Source organism: Chionomys nivalis, chromosome 2 (genome assembly GCF_950005125.1).
Source record: "Chionomys nivalis chromosome 2, mChiNiv1.1, whole genome shotgun sequence".
NCBI lineage: Eukaryota > Metazoa > Chordata > Mammalia > Rodentia > Cricetidae > Chionomys > Chionomys nivalis.
Genome location: NC_080087.1, coordinates 109,909,419 through 109,928,450, shown reverse-complemented (window position 1 = coordinate 109,928,450; position 19,032 = coordinate 109,909,419). Strand labels below are relative to the sequence as shown.

General features: G+C 38.3%; 1 protein-coding gene across 3 annotated transcripts in view; it reads left to right on the top strand.

Moving 5' to 3' along the window:
• The window catches only part of Dis3l2 (DIS3 like 3'-5' exoribonuclease 2), a 381,117-nt gene that overhangs the window by 184,435 nt on the left and 177,650 nt on the right, over positions 1-19,032 (top strand). For all 3 annotated transcript variants that reach the window (XM_057762692.1, XM_057762690.1, XM_057762691.1), the window contains one exon: positions 6,726-6,899. In XM_057762692.1, coding sequence (XP_057618675.1) covers positions 6,726-6,899 — 174 coding nt within the window. The remainder of the gene's footprint in view (positions 1-6,725; positions 6,900-19,032) is intronic.

Sequence of the window (19,032 nt, the reverse complement as noted above, 5' to 3'; positions counted from 1 at the left end):
AAAGATCCAGATATTAATTCACACACCTATGAACACCTAATTTTTGACAAGGAAGCTAAAATTATACAATGGAAAAAAGAAAGTATCTTTAACAAATGGTGCTGGCATAACTGGATGTCAACATGTAGAAGAATGAAAATAGACCCATATCTATCACCATGCACAAAACTCAAGTCCAAATGGATTAAAGACCTCAATATAAATCTGACCACACTGAACCTGATAGAGGAGAAAATGGTAAGTAGTCCTCAATGCATGGGCACAGGAGACCACTTCCTAAATATAACCCCAGTAGCACAGACACTGGGAGCAACAATTAATAAATGGACCTCCTGAAACTGAAAAGCTTCTTTAAGCAAAGGACACAGTCAATAAGACAAAAAGGCTGCCTAGTGAATGGGAAAAGATCTTCACCAACCCCACATCAGACAAAGGACTGATCTCAAAATATATAAAGAACTCAAGAAATTAGACATCAAAATTCTAAATAGCCCAATTAAAAAATGTGATACAGAACTAAACAGAGAATTCTCAATAAAAGAATCTCAAATGGCCAAAAGGTACTTAAAAGGAAGTGTTCTTTGTTCTTAAAGCTCACTGAGGAAGCACTGAAGTGATTGGATAAGGGGATCACTGACATTCTCAGGAAGACCCACGCAGCGTTCACATTGAATTGTTCCACATGAATTGCTTCACTGAGATCTTTCATGCAGTGTGCATTAGGTACTTTCCTCATTGCTGTGACCTAATCCTTTACAAGAAACAGCTTAAGGAAGGAAGGGTTTATTTTGGCTCACAGTTCAAGGGGATACATACAGCTCTTGGTAATAGTGTGAGGCAGGAAGACAGAAAGATGAATGCTGGTGCTCAGTTTACTTTCTCCTTTTCATTAAGCATAGGACCCTATCACCTGGGATAATGCCACCCACATTCAGGGTAGGTCTTTCCCTGTTTGTTTAATATTTGCGAAAGCATACTCATATGTGTTTCCTTGATGATTCTAAACTCAGCAAAGTTGACAAGACTAACCACAACACAGTGTAAACACTCACACTCCGCCAGGCTCATTTCAACAGACTTATTTATATATCTCTTGCCTAGATTCCTATGTTACCAGCCGTTTCAGGTATCTGTCTGTCTGGTTAAATTCATAGCTACTGCCTTATTTCCTCAACCAAAGTGAACTACAGATACATTAGAAAATTTCTGCCACACTGCCTTTTCAGAAACTGTACCTTCAAAGGGGTGGGATGCTTCATCATCCACTTACTGTGAACCCAAACAGTTAAAGACATTGATTGCTATTAGAGGGCTGGAGAGATGTGCTACTGTTAAGAGCACTGACTGCTTTTCCAGAAGACTTGGATTTGATTCTCGGCACCCACATGACTGTTCAACCACCAGCAACTCTAGTTCTAGGTCATCCAAAGAAAGTCCTTTTCTGATCTCTGTGGGTTCCAGGCACATAAGCAGTGCATAGACATTTATGCAGGGAAAACACCCATACACATAAGATAAATTTTTTTAAAAAGACATTGATAATACATAAGAAGTGTAGAAAAAGATCCAGAAGCCTGTAAGAATAATGAGTAGGCTAGATGACTAGGGAATAACTCAGATCCCATTAGCTTTTAAAATACTATTTTTTTAATGATGAATTATTACCTTTCATCAATAGAATAAAGTTCTTTTTAGCCTGAGTAACAATTTCTGTCACTTTACTCTACTCCAGTGTTGAATTTCTATGTCCTTTAAGCTTCGAAGGTAGTGATAATAAGCTCCCTCAAGTCTTTCATGGGAACTTCATTCTGGTGAGCACAGGTAAATGTTATTTTTAAAGATTCCTTAGCATTTTGAAGATTATTGGGACCTACATCTTTAACTGTCTGGGTTCTTAGTTGCAAGCAAGAGAATGGAAGTGTTTGGAAACGGATTTATTGGAAGGGTACTGAAGGGATTACAGAAACAGTGACAGCTCCACCACCTGAGAACTGCACAAAGGTAATTCTGCAGAGCCAACAAGTCTCAGCTTCATCTTTTATAAGAGTTATTGGTTCACAATGCTAGTGGATCCTACCTCTTTTCCTGCAACATACCATTAACACAGACCCTGCTGCTACTTCTACTCTACAAGCCTAAAAGCGTTTTTACTGCCATGAGCTTTTCTTGTCTTTGGGACACTATCTTTACATTAGGAATCTCAGGTTAAGAGTTTAAATATATTATACGGAATCCTATTTAATACACAGAGGTCTTACAGGAAACATAGTAGGAACTGGTTATTTCTTCATGGGAATTATACTCACTTTATCCCACTATATGCAGTGTGAAGTCCTCCCATTTTAATTTTATGCATAGTTTACCTTTTGCTTTATGGCATTCACTAGGCTCCCCCAAACAGTGTTGCATAGGGTTGAGAATGAGCACTGTTGTCTTATTCCTGACCTATGGGAAAGCATTTAGATTTTCACCACTGAATTTGGCATTACTCTACGATGGGGAGGGTATGTATATATACATTTCATACATGTTCACATAAATGTGCTCACATAGAAGCCTGACATTAGGTGTCACCTTGTTTTTGAGGTGGGGTCTCACTGAACATGGACCTCAACAATTTGACAGGACTAGCTGGTCAGCAGGTTTCAGGGATTCTTCTGTCTTTACCTTCCCAGTACTGGAATTACAGGGACACATACCCACAACTGGCTTTTAAAAAAAAAAAAAAAAAAAAAAAAAAAACCAAAAAAAAAAAAAACAAAACAAAAAAACCCCATAGATATCAGGTTCTAAACTGAGGTCCTTATTCCTATGCAGCAAGCAGTCTACTGACTGAGCCATCTCCTCAGGCCCAGCTCCAGGATTTTCTTGGAAGGTTTCAATCAAATCAAAGAAGCTTCTAACCATTGATCATGTGCCTTTATTGTGAATGAATGTGAAAATTCTGTCAAATTCTGTTTATTCTGTCCATTGATTCTTGTTTCTTTATTTTTTCTTTCCTATTAGAGTGACATGATTGTATGAATTTTATGATTGTTACTATGGTGAATTATATTGATCAATTTTCTTCAGCTGGATAAATTTTAAGTTAATTGGTTATACTTTTAAAATAAATATGACATCTGATTTATGTTTAAAGTATTTTGTAGAATCTATCTGGAAAAGGATCTGAACTTCAGTTTTCTTTGTGAGAAGATTTTAAAATTCTAGTTCAATTTCTTTAGTAGATGCAGGGATGTTCAGATATTGACTTTCTTGAAGAATCCTGGGCAGTTTGTATATTTCAAGGAATTTGCCTATTTTGTCCAAGATGTTGAATTTATTGGATAAAAACCATTAGTCACTCCCTTGCCTTTTTCATGCTTGTAGGATGTTAATGACTTCCCCCCTCTTACTCTGGTACTTAGAAATTGTGTCTTTGTCTCACAGCATTTCTTGTTCACTCTAACTATGGTCTCATCTGTTTTACTCTTTCTTCAGAATTTGTTTCTTTTCTCTCCATTAGTTCTTGATTCTTTATTTTTCTCTTTCCTATTATTTACCTGGATTCTAATTGTCGTTTGTCTTAGAGTTCCTATAAAGCACCACGAACAAGGCAAGTTATTTTTTTGAAAAGCAAGCATTTAATTAGGCTTACAGTTTCCAAGGGGTAGAGTCTTGACTGTGGATGTGATGGAGGAAGGTCATTGGCTAATAAAGAAACTGCCTTGGCCCATTTGATTGGCCAACCTTTAGGTGGGTGGAGTAAACAGAACAGAATGCTGGGAGGAAGAGGAAGTGAGCTCAGACACGATGCTGCTCTTCTCCAGGGCAGACGCGATGAAGCTCCGACCCAAGATGGACATAGGCTAGAATCTTCCCGGTAAGCGACACACATTAATAGAAATAGGTAATCAAGATGTAAGAATTAGCCAGTAAGAAGCTAGAGCTAATGGGCCAAGCAGTGTTTAAAAGAATACAGTTTGTGTGTTGTTATTTTGGGGCATAAACTAGCCAGGCAGCCGGGAGCCGGGTGGCAGGAACGCAGCCTGCAGCTCCATCAACATGGATGTTACACAGTGTCTCTAGAGGGTGTGTGTAGACCATGGAGCTACTCTTCGATGACTTGTGAGTGAGAAGTGGGGCTAGCCCTGCTGCAACAGCTTATATTCTTGTAATCAGGTCAGAAGTCAGAATTTGCTAAAAGTCTGCCAATATGACAACCAGACCCTTTATTCACATTTACTACTGTGCACCTAAGAACTCTGGCAGCTTGGCATCCACCTTCAATATAGGAAGCAAAATCATATTCATAGAAATTGAATGACTCTGGTAAAGTCCTAATGCCAGATTGGGACTCCTTCAGAAGGAGCTAAAGGTAGATTCCCTGATTATCCTAGTGGACAAATAGGCATATATTACAGAGAAGGTGGCTACTTTTAGTTTCCCCAGTACCCTTCACAAAGACAGCTACTTAAGGCTGGTATCATGTTTCCAATTTGTGTCTGGATATGACACTGAGTTCACACTTGTAATCTGTATGTGGATGAGAATTCTTATAAGACTAGAGACCTATCCATTTTATTTTTTATTTAATCAAAATATAATTATATTAGTTCTTCCTTCTCCCCCTTCTGTGCCCCCCACTCCCTCCCACATTCATGAGGCCTCCCCTTTTTGAGCCATTGTTGTTGCATATACATTAAAGAAATAAATATTTAAATATAACACACTGAGTTCATTCAGTGTTGCCTGCATGTGTATGTTTCTAGGACTGACCAATTGGTTTTGGATAACCAATCAGGGGGCTCATCCCTAGGGAAGAATAAATTTTCTTCTATCAGCAGTTGTTAATTTTTTGGAGCTCGTCATCTAGGCTTGGGGCCATAGAAGAGTTCACTCATTTATATTGGGATATCAATTGTTGGAATTATTTAGGTCTTCTTTAGTCAACCATGTTGAAATTCCATGGATACAACTTTCTTGTGAGAGATAGAAGGAATAATCTTACAGCAGACTTCCTGGTCTTCTGGCTCTTAAAAAATCTCCAGTCCCCTTTCCCACGATGTTTCATGAGCCTTATGTGCAAGAGTTGTGTTGTAGATTCATCAATTGGGACTGATCACACCCTGGTCAATTGTTCTCTGAACAGTTGTTTCAACTAGTTGTAGTAATACCCTCATTCACTATTGGTAGGACTACAAACTGATGAAGCGCCATGGAAATCAGAGTGGAAAATTCCCAAAAAGCTAAAAGTAGATATACCATATGACCAAACTAATTCCACTCCTTGACATATGCCCAAATAATTCAAGTCCCTACTTACTCTATACATACTTGCTCTGCCATGTCCACTGCCACTCTGTCCCTAGTAGCTAGGAAATGGAAACAAGGCTTAAACTGTAAACATCCTTCAGTTGATGAATGGGTAGTGAAAGTGTGGAGTATTTATACCATGGATTCTACTAAGTTTTAAAGAAGAATGAAATCTTGAAATTTGCTGGTGAATGGATAGAACTAGAACATATGATACTGAGTGAAGTAACCCAGACCCAGAAAGACAAACATTACATGCTTTTTTTTCTCATTTCTGATTCTTAGCTCTGAATTTATCCATTTTAATATATGAGACATACCTTCTAAAAGCTAGAATTCAGATCGTAATGCCAGGATTGTTCTAATAAATGTCATCTTGTGGTTTTTATTGTTGTTCTTTTATTTTGTTTTTTGTTTTGAGAAAGGATCTTACTATGTAGTCTCGACTGGGCTGGAACTCACAGAGATCTTTTTGTCTGTATACTCCCACTCACAAGATCATCTTGTTTTTTAAGGCTCAATCTTTAAATGTGAACAGTAGCTTGCTGTTGTGGCTGGATTGTAGACAAGTTTTTTTTTCAGTTTATTTTTTTCCATAATAAACATAACTTTTATATTTGGATAAAATACTTTCACATTTTAAAGATGAATTCTTTTTTTTTAAAATATTTATTTATTATGTATACAATATTCTGTCTGTGTGTATATCTGCAGGCCAGAAGAGGGCACCAGACCTCAATACAGATGGCTATGAGCCACCATGTGGTTGCCGGGAATTGAACTCAGGACCTTTGGAAGGGCAGGCAATGCTCTTAACCCCTGAGCCATCTCTCCAGCCCCTAAAGATGAATTCTAATAGAACTGCGAAACCTATATGAATCTAGCTCTAACTTAGTGAGCATGACCTAAGATGTTTATAAACATCTGAAGCTCACAATCTGAGCCCTGTCTTCTTCCTTAATATTTCTAGGGGCTGGGTTGAGCTTTTTCATCTTTCAACCTATTCATAATTTAGCAGCAAGCTAAGTTGGTCAAACTTTTCTAAGGGAACTTGCCAAAAGCATCTTGCAGAGATTTCACAGTATCAATGTTAAAACTGGATGTGATGGCATGCACCTGCAATCCCAGCACTGGGGAGGCTGAAGCAGGAGAGTTCTGAGTTGAAGGGCAGCCTGGGCTATATAATAAGACTGTCAAAGCAAAAGTGTATGGGCATCAGTTTTGACTTTGCCATGAGGAAAATGGCCAAATTCCAAGAAACTCTGTCTTCTGTCCCTTTTCCCCTGATCAGAATTTGTTCTGAAAGGTATAATTATACTATGGTCATGGACTTCATAAGGACTTTTATACTAACTCATTTTAGAGAAGAGAACTGCCATAGATTTCATCTGTTCACTATTACAATTATCCATTCTCTGCTCAATCCACAGGCAACTGGCTAAGAGTCTTGGGCAGGCTGGTGAAATCGAGCCTGAAACAGAAGGGATCCTGACAGAATATGGTGTGGACTTCTCTGATTTTTCTTCAGAAGTTCTTGAATGTCTCCCTCAGAGCCTACCCTGGACAATTCCACCTGATGAATTATCCAAGAGAAGAGACCTAAGGTAAACATTGGGACACGGGAACATGCGTTCCTGCCCTGTCTTCTCCCCCAGTGCGTCTGGGGTCGGCCTAACATGTTTCCTTCTTTGTCTGATGTTTGGATTCAGTTGCAAATCTAGTGCTTCTGTGCCAGAGGTCAGCAAGTCATGGATTACCAGCTAAATCCAGCCTGCTGCTTGAACTCATTAGCTGAAGATGGATTTTAGACTTTTTAAGGGTTTGAAAAATTACAGTAATAGTTAATAGTTAGGAATAGTTATTTTCCTAAAATGATATGAGATTCATAATTCCTTATTCATCCAGGTTGTAGTAGAGCACAACTATGCTTGCTTCTTTGATTATATATTGCTCACCCATTCTTCATGATAACTTTAATTCCAACATTAGTGTGACCTAAAAATATTGACCCTCTGGCCTTTTGCAAAAGTTTTGCTTCTTCAATGGTTTTAGACAGTTCTGATTTTTAAAGATGCAGGTGCCTTTTCCTAGTCTCTTCTTGCTGGACCCCAAATTCTCCTTTCAAAAAAGGCAATGTTATCTGCTTAGAAGTGCTTCCTCTAAATGGGCCTCTCTAGGCACAGAGCAGAGGATTCAAGACCTTGTGCTTGGAGTCTCATTTTAAAGCTTTACTTTTAGGTCTGGAATTTATTGGAAAGTACTTTTGTGGTATTTTTATAACAACATCTTCTTTGAAGATGTTTCTTCATTGTGGGATGTTAGTTCTTTTCTGATATTTCTCTTCAGAATTTGGTTTCAGTACTGGCATTCATTCTGGATGCCACATGGAGATACTTAGAACCAAGAAAGTTTTCATACAACCCACCACGAAGGCTATGGAAGGTTTTGCTAAGGTTATCCCGTGTCAGAGTCTTTCCACCACACTTGCTTGGTCTGTAGCTGAACTTATGGTGCCTTCAGCTCCAAGTGTCTGGTGCTCCACCGACTTTGAGGAATGAATGAATTGTATCTTTTTGGAACTTACTGTCTTTTTTTTTTTTTTTTTTTTTTTTGCTTTTCTTGCTGAGAGTATGTGAGAAAAAAGAGTCCTTTCCTACTTGTTAGTATGACTGATGGAAGTACATGTTGTATTCAGACTCATTTGGTCCAAATGTAGTCCTGGATGTTAGTAATAATCTACACACCTGAGTTATTGCTGGTGCATAGGACATTATCTCCTCTGGGGCATTTGAACCTGAACTTTCATTCAGGTTCCTTTGTTGCTTCATGTACAATTGAGAGGTTTACTGAGATCTTGTATTGAATTAGACTATATAAGAACTTTAATGAAGCCAAATGTGGTGATACAGAGTTTTAATCTCAGCATTTGGGAGAGTGAGACAGGAGATCCAAGCTGTGCCACAGTGAGTTCTGTATGGGCTTCACAATAAGATCTATATTCAGTAAGATCCTTGAGTCTTGTGTATTATGAAAATATATTTATGTAGGAAATTGTCAAAGAATAAAAAACATGAGCAAAATGCTAAAACCAAAGGGAAAAGTAATAAGAAACGATTAAATCCTAATAATAGTTTGGTATTATTTGAAGTATAATTTAGTGCTGATTCTATTTTAAATGTACCCTTTTCTTTCAAACTCTACTTACAGAAATGTATCCTACAGAGATAAATGTACAAAGATTTATGAGCAAAGATTTTCATTGTTTTATCATAAAGGGAAATAGACATTGCTAAGTCCATCAGTAATGGAATAGCTTAACAATCTATGATCTATATGTCCATATGATAACATGACCTCCAGCTCTGCAAAAAAAAGAGGAATGGATCCATATGGTCTATCCGGAGGGAAGACTATCAAATATTGTTAAATGAAAGAAGCATAAAAAAAAGAAAGAAGCAAACCACAGGTCAATATGATTATGATCCTATTTTTGTGAAATCAGTGACCCAGAGCTATATAAGTACACGCACACACACAAAACATTACATCTATGTGTATATACATATATGCACATTAAAAGTGTGTATATACAGAAATTGATGTGGAAGAAAGTAAACCAAACTGACCACATACATGACTAATGTGGGAAACTGGCTCAGGGGAGCAGTAAGAAGGCAGGAAACTGTATTATACTTCACTTAGCATACTAGTCCATTGCTAAAAATCTTTAAAATAACTTCAAGAAATCATGAATACAAATGTCAGAAGACAGATAGATTCATTTCTTTCTGGCCTGATTGTAGTTTGCAGAAAAATATTAAACATGTTAGTGGCCACAGGGTCTTAGAGCTGCGTCACGTTATCCTTTTATGGCTCCATCTTGCTGTTGGTTTGGCCCTCATTGTCTTCTGTACTGAGCTACAGAATATTCCTTGCTCTGCAGAAAGCTTCTGTGTGCAGTGAGAAGGGGCCCAGAAGTAGAAGACCTTTGTGGATACACTGTGCTGTTGTTGTGGTAACAGATGTTTAACTTTCCAGTGTTGTCACTCTATCTGTCCCAAGATTATGTTTCTAAACTTCACATCAGACTCATTTATTCTTTTACATTTAAAATTTTTCAGTGGCTTCTTGATATATCAAAATAGTCATTTCTAAGCATTGGTAAACATAGATTGCCACTAATGCATGTCTTTTTTTTTTTTTTTTTTTTTTTTTTTTTTTTTTTTTTTTTTTTGGTTTTTCGAGACAGGGTTTCTCTGTGGCTTTGGAGCCTGTCCTGGAACCAGCTCTGTAGACCAGGCTGGTCTCGAACTCATAGAGATCCGCCTGCCTCTGCCCCCCGAGTGCTGGGATTAAAGGCGTGCGCCACCATCGCCCGGCTTTAATGCATGTCTTTTTAAAATTATACAAAATTGATGTATTACTAATCCGTTACTTATGTAGACCTGAACAAAAACAGAAAAATAAAAATGAAATGAATTTTAGTATTTTAATATTTTTATGAAAGGTACTAAAAACCTCTGTTTCTTCATATTGATAATTTTACCTTGAGTGAAAGCAGTTCAACTGGATGTTATTGTTTTTTTTTTAAACTTTGCTTTAATAACTTATAGTATGGAAATTTAAATATCTGATTCTAAGTACTGTATGTTTTGTTTGTTTAGACAGTGTCTCAATATGTAGCTGTGGTTGGCCTGGAACATGTTATGTTCTACAAGAAACTCACAGAAATTCACCGACCTCTCTCTCCCAGTTGTTGAAACTAAAAGCAATGTCACCATGGCTGATCTAGTTCTGTCTGTATTGGCACTTTATTTTAATGATCACCATAAGTAGATAGATAGATAGATAGATAGATAGATAGATAGATAGATAGATAGATAGATGCATACAGATAGGTACTCAACACTCAGCTATCTTCTTATTCCTATTTTAAAAAATAAAAGTATTTTTAAAGATGTGAGTTGTATTTACTAAACTATAATACTTATTTTATAAGGGTCTATTCAACAATTGCATCAAGTTTCATAAGTCTCTGTCTTTCCTGTTTCAGTCAGTTCTTGTGGACTGGTTAAAAAGTGCTGCATTTTTAGCTCTTAGGTTTGTTCTCTTTGTCTTTTAAGGCATAGTCTCACTCTGAAGCTTAAACTGTCCTTAAACTGAAGTCTCCCTGCCTCAGCCTTCCAAACACTAGGGTTACAGGCATATACCATCCTATTCACTATTATACATTTTTTAAAAGGCTCGTAATCCTCAGCAAACTCTTTCAGTGATATCGTAAAAGCTAGTTGTGAAGTTCTGGTGTGTAGTTTGTGTGTGTACATTGAGCAATTTAGTAGTTTGTACATAGACACAATTTTAGGTTCTAAATAATATGATAGTAGAAGCATTTTAGTACATCCGGGAAAAAGATCTAGATGTGGAAGGCTCTGGGTTTGATCCTGACACTGAGAAACAAAAACAAAACAAAACTAAACTAAACAAAAACAACAACAGAAAACAAATCAAAACTTTAATGTTGTGTTAAATATAAACATAGTATTTTGTTTTCAAATTCAATAACCTATTTTCTTTAATATTAAATTTCTGTCTTCCCCTTGAAGAGACAATTATTGTGTTTAGTTTTTCTAAGTACATAGAGCTTTCGGCAGCTATTGTTACGTAGTCACAGCCAGGCTGTGATGAGCTGTGTTCTGCTGTCCTTGGTGTTACTGTTTCTGGAACACTGTTACTGTTATCTTAAGCTTCTGCATCTTTCCAGTAGCATTTAAATTACTTAACTGTGTTATAAAGATTAATTTAGCTAAAACTAAATGTCCATGTAAGTAGGCATGGCAAATACCTGTAAGTCACAGTTGACTCAGGAACCAGTGAGAGAGCCCATGTTGTGAATTTTTCTAGAATGTTGACTTTTATCTGCACATGACACTTACACTGACCCATACATGTAGTGAGGGCACTGGGGATAATTCATGTATTTTTATAATTTTAGTGAATTTCTAATTTTTTAAAAATAAAAATGTATATAAAGTAAAATCAGTGACTCTGCTAATGTATTTTGAGTCTGATTAGTTTCTTTTCTTTGACTGATATGATAGGTTTATTTAGTTTATCAGCTAACAAATATTTGTTATATGCCATCCCTGGATACTGGAAATATGGTAACAGAAATATGTGTGGGTTTCTGCCCCTATGAATCTTCTCCCTCAGGCTCATGAATGAAATATATCAAGGACATGAATGAAATATATCAAGCAATAGTCAAATAGTTAAAGTATTTAAATAATTTGATAAATTTAATGGAGAGAAGTAGTTGGGATCAGTATTTGTAATAGTGTGATACATTCTTCTTTGAGATTCCCATATCTTCATAGGCATTTTAAAAGCAGTGTTCATTGTTCTGAATTTGACCAAAGAACTTAGATTGAGTCCTAATGCATCCTGGAAAGTGTCATATATTGAATAAATAAGTAGATATTCTCCAAAATTCCAAAGCCACTCTTCTGTGTCTTTTTAAACTTTTCCTCCTTTTCTGTTCAAACATTTTGTCTTCAAATTTTATTTTATAAGTATATTTTATATGTATGTAACATATATATACATACATACTATATATATGCATATATATGTGCATATGCCAAACCCTGAACTAGCCACTGAAAATACAAAGACAACTGAGGCGTAGCACTTTATCTTTAGAGAATCAGGTTCATATTGAGGTAAAGTACAGCAGAGAGTAGCAGGTGATCTAATGTGGGTATGAACACTGATCAAGCTAAGGTCACCAGTTGGGTGAACTGAGGGCTAAGAATCAAGGCAATATTTACTAACTAGAGTTACTGAAGTTGTCTCCATTTTAGTGGCAAGGTTTGGTTATAGAAAGACCATGTGCTTATGAGATACTCTGGTGAGACTTGGAAGACATCTCTAGCTTCTTGCTCCCCTCTTCCCAGGTCACCCTGCCTTGGAACCTGCAGTGTTCCTCTGGCTGTAGCTACGTAAGAGCTTTTACATACCCGTTTAGGTTTGGTATTTAACAATTATATTTGGAACAGAAAAGTTCCATCAATCTTTAAACCTCATAATCCAATTATGTCAGTAAAATTCCAGTTTTTTAGTCCAGTGGAATTGGGGTAATATTTTGCAAACTGAAGTTGAGAGAAATAGTGTTTATTTTGAAAAGAAAAATGGTTGGTTAGCAGTTTTTAAGAAGTAAGGCTGGTGTGAACTTGCAGGGGTGATCCGGCCCTTCTGATTGGGCCCACCATTCTTTTAGACATTTGGCTCCCTTCTCTGGAGAATCCCCACTTACATGGCCTAGACTTGTAGCTCGTTTTAGCAGGGCACTTGAGGTTAAACAACACCAATCCTGCAAATATTTTGGGACTAAGAAAATACTGTGTCTGAGGGAACTACTTAAAGTTGGTTGTATCTGAAGCCTGAGAAACCCCATGGTTATTTTCAAGACTGGTTGCTTTTTTTCCCCTCGTTTCATTCATATTGTTTTATTTCCTTTGTTACTAAACTAGAATAGGAAACTGAAGCTTAAAAGTTCAATACAAGTAGAAAATAAAAGCCTAGGTACACGGAGGGAAAAATACCATGTTAGCCTGATCTTTATGCTTTCCCAATAGCTAGTATTGTTGTAGACATCCGAATCACATCACTTTTTGGTAGAGCTGTGAGCTTCATTGAAGTAAGGATGGCTTCTATAGTTTTTTTTACAAAAGAGCTTGTGGTATCTATTTCTTTACTATTCCCTCAATAAAAAAAGGAAGTCCAGTGACCTCCACTGGACCATTACAAATGTGAAACTTGGCACTTAAAATTGCTTGCTCTAAATTTTCCTATTGCTTTCTCTCTCTCTCTCTCTCTCTCTCTCTCTCTCTCTCTCTCTCTCTCTCTCTTTCTTTTTTCCATTTGATGTCATTCTGCCAACTGGTGATTTTTTATTATAAACAGTACATTGTATTCACTTTTAAGAAGAAATATGAAGCTGGAGGTAAAATTACAAACTGCAGCTTCTCGACTGCCAAAATAGAAAACAATGAGCTAAAAATACTGAGCACAGAAAGGGTGTTGTGGGTAAGAAATATTGAAATATCTTCAAGGTGGAGAGTTCCTAAAGAAATTTTCTTCTTACTCCAGGTAAAACCAGTCTTGAAATAGCAATTTGAAAGGAGAGTCATATAGGTGGTGAAGCTTTCAAACATAACTAACTTTAAATGACTAATGATCTTACTGTTTATTGGGAAGTCCAATTTGATTAAATTGCTATTTAGAAAAAGGTTCCTTGGTGAAAGCAGGGTGGCAGTGTAGAAGAGCCCTAGAAGTCAGTCCTGCCTCTCCTAGAGATGCTCTGGGTGACTTTGAGCAAGGCAGTTAGTTAATCCTGGGAAAGTGAGAGGAGTAATCATTGTCTTCTTCTGTAATGTGCATTTTTCTGACCACGTTAGAATTTTCCAAAAGGTGCTGTTGTAGGTAAGGTGTTTCTTGGATTTTCAGAGTGTTCCATGGGTCATGCCTGCGTTCCCTAGGGTTTAAGTAGGGATCATGGAAGAAAACAATTTGATAGCAAGTAATTTTGGAAAACAAAGGGTTGATATATTTCTCTGACCCCCTTTTCTGGGATCATCTGAGGAAATTGCTGTTTCATTGAATATACTTCTAAAAACGCTGAACTACACAATCTTTCTGTTACCCTTGTCCTGGTTAGGGTTCTTTGGTTCTGCTCAAATGTTGTTGAGCAGTTGAGGGATAGTTCATCTTCATCTACCATTCTTAGTCACGGGCCCTTGAGTGTTGAAGGTTTATAGGCTGAGCTAACAGACGCGGGCTTATAGTTCCAAGACCTGAGAACTCAGAACTTCTGGCTTTTATCTTAGAATATGACTCATAATTCTAAGTATCTAGATTACAGGCTTCTGGGTTCCTAAGCCAATAGCCCAGCACTTGGTGGCTAGTAAAGTCCTTAGGTATAAGCAATAACTAGTAGCAGTTAGTGCCTGCTGGCATCATAGCACTCAACCATTGGGTATTAGAACCCTTTCCAATGGTGGCTAGCGTCACAGTTCTCATGCCTTGGGCATCAGGACACCTGGCCTCCAAGGGATGGTAGCTCCCTCCTAGTGTCTTGAACCTGCAGTGTCCCACATCCACTTTCTTCCATCTGAAACCTTGGCTCCTCTTGTAACAGGCCCCCAGACCTTAGCACAGCAAAGGCATCAAGGCACCATTCTGACCTAACAGCCCAAAATGTAGACTACAGAACCTGCCAAAATAAGAACAAAGGCCATAGTTCTGGGAAAGTCCCTAAATATACTAACGTTACTTTTTGGCTTCTGTAGCTCTGCTTATTGCTAATTCTTCTTGCTAATTGAAGTGAGTCAACCAGGATATGGTTTTTGTACATAGAAAGCCAAGAACAGGAAGGCTTGTGGCTACACATGGTAAGTTCCCTGTGTAGCCTACTGGCGGGCGAATAAAGACTTTCTGTTGGCTTTAAGAGTCTACGTGTTCTTTGAACCTTACAACACCGTCGTAGTCTGTTTCCCAGTCTTCACAGCCACATGCAGTCACACTGCTGCTGCCAGCTCCTCTGCCTTTCTTCACATTATCAGCTCAGCCTGTCCTAAATAAAAATCGTCGGGGTCTTCAGAATAGTCATTATTGGACTTAATGTTACAACAGGTGGGGCAGGTACTTCAGATTGACTAAAGTGAGTCGAACAAACAGGATATATAGGGAGGAAACTGAGTGTGGCGTGAGTTGTAACATGTAAATGAAGGATTCTGTTTCCCTCGGTTATAGTATAGCTTCCAGTTCCACCATGTTGGCTTCTTGTGGAGTCACTCGTGCAGCACCTCCCTTTCCATCGCAGATGAGACTGGTGCAGGGTCGCCTACAGCCACTGAGGCCTGTTTGCTGGAATACTGCCTCCTACGGTCACTGCAGTTGGAGCAGGACCTCAAGGAGCAGGTGTCACAGCTTCATTAGTAATGTTCTTGCGGCTGGAGTGTCTTCAGAGTCATCCTGAGCATTCAAAATAGCTGGCTAGCCCAGAGAGCAGACTGCCAGGTGCCAGAGAAAGGGCTGATGGGTGGACAGTTTTTCACTCCAAGTAGCCAGGCATTAAGTGAAGGGTTTATCTGCTATTTCTACTGTCATTCAAAGGCCTCAATGGCATTGGGGGGGGGTGCTTATTTAGAGCACAGAAAAAGCAGCAGAAACAAAAACAAAAGAAAGCTCAACACAAAGTAACATTCTCAACAGCACTTAATGGTGCTTAACAGTGCCTCACCCCACAGCCAAGACCCTGGTAGAGCCGAGTCTTACTGGTTTCACTTCTGGATCTCTCAGTGCATAACTTTGTGTTTGAAATATCTTGCTGAATTAATCAGAGACATATTATTCTGGAATTTGAGAGAAAGTAGTGATTATCTGCCACCTTTACCTGAGAAGTAAATATTGGCTGTGCACCCTCTTTCCTCACCAAGGCAAAGGCTGTGCTTTAAAGCTCAATTATTTCATTGCTAACAGGATCCATGCCATCCTTACTTAACTAGAGGGAAGCTAGATTAGATTGTTTGACAGCTGGAAGAAGCTGTCAATGTCATCTGAAACTACTAGTAATATTATTCCTTTCATGTCAGTCCCAGCTCACTGTTGTGAACTGACAGGAAACTCGTAGATAGTAACAAGGATTAGTGCACCCTCAACAGAGTCTACAACTGAACATTCTTAGTTGTAAGTATGTACTTTCTTTAGGACTTTGCTCATGGAACTTACGGTAAATAGCACTACCCTTAGGAAAGAAAAATAGTTAAAAGTGAGTGGATTTTGTCCTGAACAGATGCAAAAAAAGAAGACAGTTAGATGACTAATTTTTATATATTTATATATATTATCAATAAAATCTTCTAGAAATTACAGGCTCGGTGGTGGCACAGCACACCTTTAATCCCAGCATTCGGGAGGCAGAGGCAGGCGGAGCTCTGTGAGTTTGAGGCCACCCTGGTATAAGAGCTAGTTCTAGGACAGGCTCCAAAACAACACAAGAAACTCTATCTCAATAAAAAACAAACAAACAAAAAATTTTCTAGAAATTGCAATGATACGAAAGTAATTTGATGTAAATAATTTAAGGTTTGGAACAAATGAGGGTATAGAAAACTGACTTTAAGGATTATCAATTCTCTGTGGTTCATTATTAGAGTATTGTTCAAATACAAGGAAATTGACCCTTTTAGATTGCTAGTTCATGTAATCTTTCATCGTTACCAAGTCATTGACCTGTTACCATTGTCCATAATATTTCCATCATACCCAGGGGAAATCCCCATTACTCTACCATACCCTGCCTTTTTTTAGCAACCACTAATGGGCATTCCGTTTTCTTGAGGCCTCTGTTCTGAAATAGGCTTCTGCTTTCCAGCTGACTTTCTTTAACCTATTGTTGTTAAGTTTCATCATTTTTTTTCAAATAAAACCCAACAAAATCTACATATATTGAAAGTTAGCCTTAAACATATGTTCTCTTCTCACTTTCTACTGTGTTTTTTTAAGTTTTTTTTTTTAGGTTTTTTTTTATTGAAAAAAAAATTTTTCTGCTTTCTCCCCGCCTCCCATTTCCCTCCCCCTCCTCCTGCCCCTCTCCCTCTCCCCCGACTCCTCTTCTCCTCCCTCTCCAGTCCCAAGAGCAGTCAGGGTTCCCTGCCCTGTAGAAAGTCCAAGGTCCCCCCCCCCCCCCCGGCCATCCAGGTCTAGGAAGGTGAACATCCAAACTGTCTAGGCTCCCACAAAGCCAGAACATGAAGTAGGATCAAAACCCCTTGCCATTGTCCTTGGCCTTTCTTCAGCTCTCATTGTCCGCCATGTTCAGAGAGTCCGGTTTTATCCCATGCTTTTTCAGTCACAGTCCAGCTGGCCTTGGTGAGCTCCCAATAGATCGGCCCCACTGTCTCAGTGGTTGGGTGCACCCCTCGTGGTCCTGACTTCCTTGTTCATGTTTTCCCTCCTTCTGCTCCTCATTAGGACCTTGGGAGCTCAGTCCGGTGCTCCAGTGTGGGTCTCTGTCTCTATTTCCATCCATCGCTAGATGAAGGTTCTATGGTGATATGCAAGATATTCATCAATATGGCTATAGGATAGGTTCATTTCAGGTTCCCTATCCTCAGGTGCCCAAGGAACTAACTGGGGACATTGCCCTGGGCACCTGGTAGCCACTCCAAGTTCAAGTCTCTTGCCAACCCTTAGGTGGCTCCCTTAACTAAGATATGAGTTTCCCTGCTCCCCTATCCAACCTTCCTTTATCCCCAATCATCCTGTTTCCCCCAGTTCCCCTCATCCTCTCCTTCACACTTTTCTCCCCCATCTCCCCTCACCCCCATCCCACCCCACCCCCAAGATTCCAATTTTTTGCCCGGCAATCTTGTCTATTTCCCATAGCCAGGAGGACAACTATATGTTTTTCCTTGGGTTTACCCTCTTGTTTAGCTTCTTTAGTATCACAAATTATAGAATCAGTGGCCCCTATCCATGGCTAGAAACCAATTATGAATGAGTACATCCCATGATCTTCTTTTTGGGTCTGGGTTACCTCACTCAGGATAGTATTTTCTATTTCCATCCATTTGCATGCAAAATTCGAGAAGTCATTGTTTTTTACCGCAGAGTAGTACTCTAATGTGTATGTATTCCACACTTATGTTGTCTTATTGCTATTGCTAAAACTTCAAGAACTATATTGAAGAGGTATGGAGAGAGTGGACATCCTTGGCGTGTTCCTGATTTTAGTGGGATGGCTTTAAGTTTCTCTCTGTTTAATTTGATGTTAGCTGTCGGCTTGCTGTAAATAGCTTTAATTATATTTAGGTATGACCCTTGTATCCGTAATCTCTCCAAGACTTTTATCATAAAGGGATGTTGAATTTTGTCAAATGCTTTTTCAGCATCTAATGTAACGATCATATGGTTTATCTTTCAGTTTATTTATATGATGGATTACATTGATAGATTTGCGTATGTTAAACCAGCCCTGCATCTCTGGGATGAAGCCTACTTGATCATAATGGATAATTTTTCTAATGTGTTCTTGGATTCGGTTTGCCAGTATTTTGTTGAGGATTTTTGCGTCGATGTTCATGAGTGAGATTGGCCTGTAATTCTCTTTCTTGGTTGAGTCTTTGTGTGGTTTTGGTATCAGAGTTACTGTAGCTTCATAAAAGGAATTTGGCAATGACTTTTCTGTTTCTATATTGTGAAATACATTAAGGAGTATAGGTATTAGGTCTTCTTGGAAGTTCTGGTAGAATTCCGCATTGAAATCATCTGGTCCTGGACTTTTTTTGGAAGGGAGGTTTTTGATAACAGCTTCTAATTCTTCGCGACTAACAGGTCTATTTAGGTTGTTCACCTGGTCCTGGTTTAACTTTGGTATATGATATTCATCTAAAAAAGTGTCCATTTCTTTTACATTTTCCAGTTTTGTCGCATACAGTCTTTTGTAGTAAGATCTAATGATTCTCTGAATTTCCTCTGTGTCTGTGGTTATGTCCCCCTTTTCATTTCTGATCTTATTAATTTGCAAATTCTCTCTCTGCCGTTTGATTAGTTTGGATAGGGGTTTATCAATCTTGTTGATTTTCTCCAGGAACCAGCTTTTTGATTCATTGATTCTTTCAATTGTTTTCTGTGTTTCTATTTTGTTGATTTCAGCCCTCAGTTTGATTATTTCCA